Source organism: Alexandromys fortis, unplaced genomic scaffold (genome assembly GCF_014885135.2).
Source record: "Alexandromys fortis isolate MF-2015 unplaced genomic scaffold, M_Fortis_MF-2015_v1.1 scaffold_289, whole genome shotgun sequence".
Taxonomy (NCBI): domain Eukaryota; kingdom Metazoa; phylum Chordata; class Mammalia; order Rodentia; family Cricetidae; genus Alexandromys; species Alexandromys fortis.
Window position 1 is genome coordinate 1,214,824 of NW_026068168.1, and position 9,000 is coordinate 1,223,823.

Consider the following 9,000-nt stretch of genomic DNA (forward strand, 5'->3'; position numbering starts at 1 on the left):
TTTTCTCTTCTTTATCTTGTGATGAGTTACTTCTTCTTCCATCTTTTCTGTTTACTAATTGATTGATCAATTGATTGATTGATTGATTTAGGGGGGAATGTGTGTAGGGGAGAATAAGACAACTTTTGGAACTTGGTTTTGTCCTTCTTCCTTGTAGGTCCCAAGGTTTGAACTCAAGTTGTTAGACTTGGTAGCAGGCACCTTTATCTACTAGCCATCTCAGCAGCTACTTCCTCCTCCACACTCCTTGATTTTAATGCATGGAGTTGATCATTGCAATAATCATTTTCACTGGAATAAAGCAACCTTTAAATTCTGTGATTTTTCCCTCAATGTATTAAATTATTAATTTATTAATAATTTACTAATATTAATTTATGTAAAGGGATGCTTTCCCTAATCTATTACGGCCATTAGATTTGTAATTAATTTTTTTTAATTTGGTTATTTTCTAATGACATATTCCCATTTTTTTTATCTTTAAAGAAGGTATCTGACTTCCATGGATTTGATATATTAAGTATATTTCAATCAACTATAGTCCTTACTCTTCTTGATGTTCAGGTTGTATCATCTTCTGCCAGGGGGAGATTAGACACCTTTGTCCTTTCAGCCTATCCCCATTAGTCTTTTGTTTTGTTTTGTTTTCAATTTCTGATCATATGTATCTACAGCAATAGTATTTCACTGTAATGTTTTCCTATTTAATCATGGAAGTGGATTTAAGGAAATAATAAAAAGAAAAAAATTTACTAATGATAATCCAGCCACCAAGATTTCAACAAGAGTTTTAGTTCCAGTTCCCATTCTATCTTATTTATTCTTTGCACACGCACACAATGTAGTTTGATCATATTTACTTCTTTCCTCTCTTTGCTCATTCTTTACCCTTCTCCCCTTCTTCCCAACAAGGCCCCCTCCTACTTTCTTGTCTTTTTCTTTGATACACTGAGTTTAGTTAGGTTTGCTTACATGAGAATGAGGGGATGTTATTTATTGGAGCATGGGTAACTTATCAGTAGCTACTCCACTGAAGAAAATGATGGTTTCCCTATCCTCCTGGGAAGGATGGGACTTCATGAGCCTCTCCCCATCCATGATGAAATGTTGATGCTCTCCAGTTAGCACAGGTAACCACAGTTGCTGTGAGTTCATGCATATGAACTGTCTTGTTATGTCCAGAAGATAGTGTTTCATAGCATTCTTCCCAATCTTCCTGCTCTTATATGTGTATCCTCAGAGTTCCCAGAGCCTGGAATTACTGATAGAGAAACCTCATTTAGCGATGACTCAACAGTCATTAATTCTCTACACTATGAATGGTTATGAGTCTCTGCGTTAACCTTTGATCTCTACACAAAGAAGCTTCTCTCTGAAAGGCTAAGATGAACACTTATCTGCACCATTACTCCTTTATACCTTCCTGCCCTCTAGTTTGATGGGACGGTTTAGGCCCACATTTTCCCCTTTTATTTTATAGTAATAATAATGAATAAAATTAATTTTATTTCCTTTCCCTTTCATTTTATTTCATACGTTTCATCCCAACTGCAGTTTCCCCTCCCTTCACTCTTCTTAGACCCTTCTCCCACCTCCCCTCTCCCTCCTGTTTTCCTTCAAAAAAAGAACAGGCCTCACAGGGATATGCACCAAACATGGCCTAACAAGATACAAGAAAATGAGGCACAAACCCTCAAATCATCTAGAATTGGCAAAAGGGTCCCAGGTGCAAGCAAGAGTCATAGATGCCCCCCCCCCCAAAAAAACCTCCAGTTGTTAGGAGTCATACAAGAACACCAAGTTACACAACCATAACATATAGGAAAAGAACCTAGCTCAAGTTCTGTGTTTGTCACTTCAGTCTCTGAGTTGCTATGAGCCCTTAGTTGATTCTGTGGCCTGTGGTCTCATGGTGTCTTGACCCTCTGGCTCCTCCAATCCTTCCTTGATCTCTTCTGCAGGATTCTCTGAGCGCTGCCTAATGTTTTGCAGTAGGTTTCTACATCTGCTCCCATCAGTTGCTGGATACTGCTGCTCTGATGGCAGCTGGATTAGGTATCAATCTATGAGTATTACAGAATATCATTAGGAATTTCATTGACTTTCTTTGGCCAGTTGTGCTTTGTTCTATCCTAGGTTTCAGGATATGTAACTTCTGGTTCTTGGCCATCCAGACAGTGTCAGGCATAGGCTCCCTCTTGTGGAGTGGACCTCAAGTTGCAGCCAGTCGTTGGTGGGCCACTCGCACAAGTTCTGCACCACCATTACCCCAGCACATCTTGCAGGCAGAACAGATTGTAGGTCAGTTTTGTGGCTGGGTTGATGTTCCTGTCCCACTGCTAGAAGCATTGTCTGGTTATAGAAGATCGGCCGTTTGGGGTCTGTACCCCCATTACTAGGGGACTTCAGTAGGGTCAGTCTCATAGATGCCAGGGAGTTTTCACTGCACTAGGTTTTTACATAGACCCTCACCCCCACGTCCTGTAATTGCAGTCATCTCTCCTAGTACTCTCTCTCTCTCATCTTAATACCCTTTCTTCCAAAACCCTGAAGGCAGCCATTTATCTATAAAATTCTGAGACTCCTTTTAGTGGGAACTGATATCTTACTCCAAAATCTGGGTACTGGAGCTATATTGGTATTATTTTCTCCCTTGTTTCTATGCCTCAGTGTATAGAGCTAGGATATGTACTTTTCCTGTTGGTATGGCAATCAAAAATTCTAGGGGAGAAAAGATTTCTTGCAGCTCTCAGGTCAAGAGTACAGTCTGTTATAGTAGGGAAATCAAGGCAACAGAAGCTTAAAGCAATCGGGTTATATTGCATCCACAATCAGGAAGCAGATAACAGTGAAAGAATGCTAGTGTTCAGTTCACTTTTGCTGTTTGCTATAGTCTGGGAGCCCAGCCAGTAAACAATGTCACCCATAGTAGACAGGTCTTCCCACCTCAATTAGTGTTGTCAAGATAATCATCCATAGACATGCTTAGAAGGTCATGTAATTTAGATAATTCCTCACATGTCCAAGCAGTAACCTAACATCCATGTAAAACCAGATTCTGTCAAATTGACAGTGCTAACCATCACAGTATGTATGTGATGGATCTCTACATAATGATGGATCTCATAAAGACATTTTGTGCAAGTATATTATAGACTTGAATCACATTGACCCCAACCATCTTTTTTCTTCTTTCCTTCCTCTACATTTCTAAAATAGTCTCATTTCTAATATAGATAGATAGATAAATATAATTTAATGTTTTCATTTGAAATCTAGGATTCACAAATGATACACATGTTGAATTCTTTTGCTGCAGTGAAGAACTCTTTTATCCTTATTTTTTAATTATGAGAATTAAGTTCTTTATTTCAAAGAATTTTTATTTTATTTTATTATTTTGTTGATTCATTATAGTTATTTGTTTATTTCTTATTTTTGAAAAGTTTTAAGAGATGCATTGAATTCTCCTATATCTTTTACCTAAATTCTCTGGTCAACATGGTACCTAATTCATCTTCTTCTCTTACCCTCTGAAATTACCCACAGGGATAATTTTTCCCTGAATCATTTAAATGTACATTTTTGCTGACTTCAACTCTACATAGTTTAGTGTATGTCTCTTAAGAACAACGTAATTCTCATACATGACTTCAATGCCTTTATATCATGTTTTCAATTTATTTAATAGTGAAGCAATTATATTATCTCATACATGATCCATATTTGGATTTCACCAGATGGCCGTAAAATTTCCTTGTGAAGTCCCAGCCCAGATTCAGGATCCACTAAAGCAGTGGTTCTCAACCTTCCTAATGCTGTGACCCTTTAATACAGTTCTTCATGTTGTGCTGACCTTCAACCATAACATTGTTTTCATTGCTACTTCATAACTGTAATTTTGCTATTGTTTTGAATCATAATGTTAATATCTCATATGCAGGATATCTGATGTGACACCCTGTGTTGTAATCCACAGGTTGAGAACTGCTGCAGTAAAGGACCCTGCATTTCATTTGGTTATTGTGTTTGTTTAACAGAAGTACCCCTCTTGCCTTCTGCTTTGAAGATACTGAGATTTTTGTTGAGTTCAAGTCAGTTGTCCTGCAGAATGTGCTAAACCCCTATTTGTGTTCTAATGAGTAGAATCAGGTTTAATTTTGTGCCAAGTACTTATATCCTGTTTTCTTTGTGCCTTTTCTTTTTGCAAGACAGGCCTTATGGAGGTCAGGGTGACCTCAAACTCATTTTTATGATGACCCTGGACCCCTATCCCTCCTTCCTCTCTCACATGCTAGGATTACAGGCATGTGCTACCATGCTTAACATCTGTATCTGTATACTGTGAACTTTCTAGTGCATAGTTATGCCTATAAGGAGAGGGCTTGCTCAGTTGTTCCACTGTCCATGTATGAGACTGTCAGTAAGCATTACCTAAAAAAGAAGACCTTTTCATGTTGGCAGTGCTGGCCATCAGGGCCAGCATATGTAAATGCCAGGCCAGCACCCCATCATTGAGATATAACCCTGATGAAGACTTTCAAACTGGCAGGCAGTTGTTCATCTTAATTCTTTATTAGATAATAGCATAAATAGCGTACACTTCTTTTGTACTAGGTAGACCTAAAACTTGACATCCTCCTGTCTCAGCATCCCTAATTTTAGGATTACACCCATCAAGGCCACATCTTAAACTAAGTTTTTCTCTTTTGTTTAGGCCGGCATTTGTAAATCCACTCATCCCTGAAACTGCAGAAGAAGAAGAACTCTTTAGACAAGGAGAATGTATGTTAATTTGCTTATAGTAAAATTAAAATTTTAAGCATATTAGTTTTACTTTAGAAGGGATTATTGAAGATTATATGACTCTTATAACAGTCAGATGTGTTACATCAGAAAGTTTTTGATAATAAAACATGCTATATTTTGTCCCAAGGAGTTAATGCTTTGAACAGTTTTATTGATGAGACAGTATTAAATGAAGCAATTTTTCTTTTCATTTTCTTATTGCTTGAGAATTACATACATGCATATAGTGTGTTTTTTTATCAAATCCCACCCCTTTTCCTTCCTTCCCTACACACTGCCCACTTTTTCCTCCTAATTTCATATACTTTTTTTTAAAACTGAATTCACTTAATGTTGCCAGTATGTGCATGGGTGCAGGACCATTTACTGGAACATGGGAAGTGTATCTTAGTGGTTTAAATGCAAGACAGGTCAGGGCTCTAGACCAGTATGATAACCAGTGTTTTCATGCTAAACTGATATAATTTCCAAGAAAGATGGGCTCAGCAGGTAAGAGCACTGGCTCAGGTTCAATTCCTACCTGTCTGTAACTCCAGTTCTAGGGGACTTGACACCCTCATACAGACATATGTGCAAAATCAATGCACATAAAATAAAAATAAGTTAAATCACTATTTTAAAAAGTCTTCCGATGGGCAATTGTGGTGCATGCCTTTAATCCCAGCACTAAGGAGGCAGAGGCAAGCAGATCTCTGTGAGTTTGAGGTCAGTCTGGTCTATAGAGTGAGTTCCAGGACAACCAGGGTGGTTACACAGACCCTATCTCTAAAAACAAAACAAAAGACCAAAAGAGTCTTAAAAATAAAAGAAAATACTTACTAGAGGGACCCTATCTCTAAAAACAAGACAAAAGACCAAAAGAGTCTTAAAAATAAAAGAAAATACTTACTAGAAAAGCAAGGTTTCTTTTGTGGTTTGGGTTTGAAACCCAGTGCTTTGTACTTTAAGAAAAGTGCTGTATTTCTGAACTGTGTCGTGTCCCTGGTCCCATCTCTGGAAATTTTATGCACTCTCTGCAACATTCTAGTGGATGAATAAATGTGTGTGTGTGTATGTACATATATACATATGCATGTGTCTATGTATGTGTATATTCTGGTGGGATTTTGAAACAGACATAAGTTGTATGCTGCAAGACAGCCTAGATGCTGTGAGAGGACCCTCCTGATCACACCTCTTTGTTCTTTCATACTCCAGTGAACAAGGGACGAAGGATTGCCTTTAGCTCCGCTTCATTACTGAAAATGGCTCCCAGTTCTGAGGAGAGGAATACCATACATGAGATGTTTCTTAACACACTGGATCCAAAGTAAGTTAAGATGGTGAGACTACAAGTTGAGAAAGTATTTGAGTCCAAGGTCTTCTCCAGAGCCACACTTGAATGGAGAGTGTTTCTAACCAGTTTCTTCTCAAGAGTGAAAGCATGACAATAACCAGGTTTAATTCATCTCCACTTGCACAGGACTATAAGTTTTCAGAGTCGAATTTTGCCGCCAAAGGCAGTGTGGATGGAGGATACAAAACTCAAGAGCTTGGATATTTGTCACCCTCAGGTACTAGAACTTTGTGAGCAATCTTCTGAATGTGCTGTATTACATTCATGATAATTGTCTAAAATCTGACACAGCTTTAAACGGCCCACAAAAGGGTAGCCACAAACTTTTGTTTGTTAATATTCATTTTTTTAAAGGAGCGGAACATTTTCAATCGGATCTTTGGTGGTTTTCTTATGAGGAAAGCATATGAACTTGCGTGGGCTACTGCTTGTAGCTTTGGGTGAGTTTGACTTAAGTTAACTTCTAAGAAACAACTTATTTTATTCCACTGAATGGAAATATTTTAAACCACTCTGAACTACACTGTAGGATTATGCTTTTTATAAGATCTCTGTGTGCTGCGTTCACATGTTTGTGTGTGTGTGTGTGTTTTAAATGTTTTGTGTGTGTGTGTCTTCATGTTTTAAATGGGGAAATTATATAAGATGACACTGAGACCATATAGATCTCAAATCAGTATGCTTTCCGTTTTTCATATTGTTGTATTTTTTTCAGTTGGTCTTTAATTAATGGGCTAACATTCTAAAATCAAAGTCAAAGGCCTCAGATAATTTTTTAATTAAAAACTTATATTATATATTCCTAGGTAATGTCATACACAAATGTCTGAGCCCCAGACTTTTACTGTAGTGAATATCACCCTCATAGTAGCTGCATTTGATAATATTCCCTTTCTTTACATTTTTTTTGACTATTGTTATTTTGTGTCAGGAAATTGTTAAGGGAAATACTTTAGACCTGAATTTTGCAGTTCACTCCAATCTTGGTCTTTCTCCAATAGTGGTTCCCGGCCATTTGTGGTAACTGTAGATGATATCATGTTTCAGAAACCCGTTGAAGTTGGCTCACTGCTCTTTCTTTCTTCACAGGTAGGTGTGTCATGAAATGTGAAAAGTATTTTTTGTCATTTGGGTTTAGAAAAGAAGTTCTTATTTTCTGTGTTTCTTTTACGACTGGGTTCTTCCCTTGTTCCTAAAACAACTGATTATGTCTTATGTCTATAATCTGTTAGGTATGCTTTACTCAGGACAATTACATTCAAGTCAGAGTACATAGTGAAGTGGCCTCTCTTGGGAGTAATGAACATATGACCACCAATGTATTTCATTTTACATTCATGTCAGAAAAAGAAGTACCCTTGGTTTTCCCCAAAACATATGGAGGTAAGTTATGATGACTGCTTCTTCCTAATGAAAGAAAGAAATGCTAAAGAAAGAAATTCTCTTTTTTTTTTCCATGGCAGTGGATTGAACCCAGGGGTTTTCATACATTGAGCTATATTTCTATCTTTTAAATTATCCTGGAATCCAAGGATTCACATGAGCTAAACATGTATTCTGCCACTGAGTTAGATTTCCATCCCTCTTCTTTTAAATTATCCTCACCACTGTCCCCAAGCCTGTTAGCCCAGGAGCATGTCTTTGGGAGATGTGGGTTTTTATGTTCTGTAACCCTGAAAGCCAGAGATGCCTTTTGGGCCCCAGAAATGGCCGTTGTTACTTTGCTTAGCTGTTGTACACAGGCCTGGTGGGAACTGCAAACAGCCATTAATAATGAAAGAAGACTAGTGCAGCCAACAAAGAGGATGAAGTCAGCATCTGTTCTCTCAGGATAGTGTGCATCCCTGTTGCTGGCTTTGCACATGCAATACTGTCCTAGTATTCCAAACTAGTCATTCATCTGTATGATTGTCCAAGGTGCTACACATTTCTCCAGACGTTTCTTTCTTGTATTTCAGAGTCCATGTTGTATTTAGATGGACATCGTCATTTCAAGTCCATGAGTGTCCCAGTGACCTTGAAAAAGGACTACCCTGTGGAGCCCTAGGAAAATCTCACTTGCTGCAAACCAGCAGTTCCTGCACAGTGTCATAGTGCCTAATAAAGCCATGCTGTAAAGTATTGATGTTTGTATGGCTTTTCATCCTCCATAAAGGGGACTGTATTCAGCTTTTAGAGCCACCAGAAAAGCAGAATGAGTGGCTAGATGGGGCTGAGGGAGTGAAAGAATGATTAAACAAATCCTTTTACAGTGCTGTGAACTGTGAGCCTGCCATGTTGCTTATGACCCCTATGTGCTAAACATTTCAGCCGATTGTGTTTTTATACAGTTGGGCATGTTCTTTTGAGTGAAATTCTTTTTAAGCCTGACTGGTTTCCGTATGTTGTCTAAAATCCCACAAATGCTATATGTTTGTTTATTGTTTTTTAATCTTTTTTTATTTCTTTGACTATTTTCTTTTTTTTCTTTATTTTTAAAAATACTATCTTTTCTCATTTTACATATGAATCCCAGTTCCTATTCTATCCCCTCCTCCCATTCCCTTCACCACCACCACCACCACCACCACCCCCCGCCACCCAATCCACTCCTCAGGGACAGTAAGGTTTCCCATGTGGAGTCAACAAAGTCTAGCATATTGTTTTTCTTTTTTTCAAGATGGTTTCTCTAGCCCTGGTTGTCCTGGAACTCACTCTGTAGACCAGGCTAGTCTCAGTCTCACAGAGACCCACCTGCCTCTGCCTCCTGAGTGCTGGGATTAAAGGTGTGTGCCACCACTGATGGCTTCTATGATTGTTCATTGCTTATCTCCCCAAGGTTTTATTGTTGATAGAGGGCAGATGGAAGGCAGATA

The 9,000-nt window shown here is 38.3% G+C and overlaps 1 protein-coding gene across 2 annotated transcripts in view; it reads left to right on the forward strand.

Annotated features, from left to right (window-relative positions):
* Acot9 (acyl-CoA thioesterase 9) overlaps positions 1 to 8,266 on the forward strand; it is a 41,801-nt gene extending 33,535 nt beyond the window's left edge. For both annotated transcript variants that reach the window (XM_050128306.1, XM_050128307.1), the window contains 7 exons: positions 4,718 to 4,785; positions 6,007 to 6,118; positions 6,272 to 6,362; positions 6,500 to 6,585; positions 7,147 to 7,234; positions 7,378 to 7,528; positions 8,104 to 8,266. In XM_050128306.1, the coding sequence (XP_049984263.1) occupies positions 4,718 to 4,785; positions 6,007 to 6,118; positions 6,272 to 6,362; positions 6,500 to 6,585; positions 7,147 to 7,234; positions 7,378 to 7,528; positions 8,104 to 8,192 (685 nt within the window). In that variant the 3' untranslated portion in view covers positions 8,193 to 8,266. The remainder of the gene's footprint in view (positions 1 to 4,717; positions 4,786 to 6,006; positions 6,119 to 6,271; positions 6,363 to 6,499; positions 6,586 to 7,146; positions 7,235 to 7,377; positions 7,529 to 8,103) is intronic.
* The last annotated feature ends 734 nt before the right edge of the window (positions 8,267 to 9,000 follow it).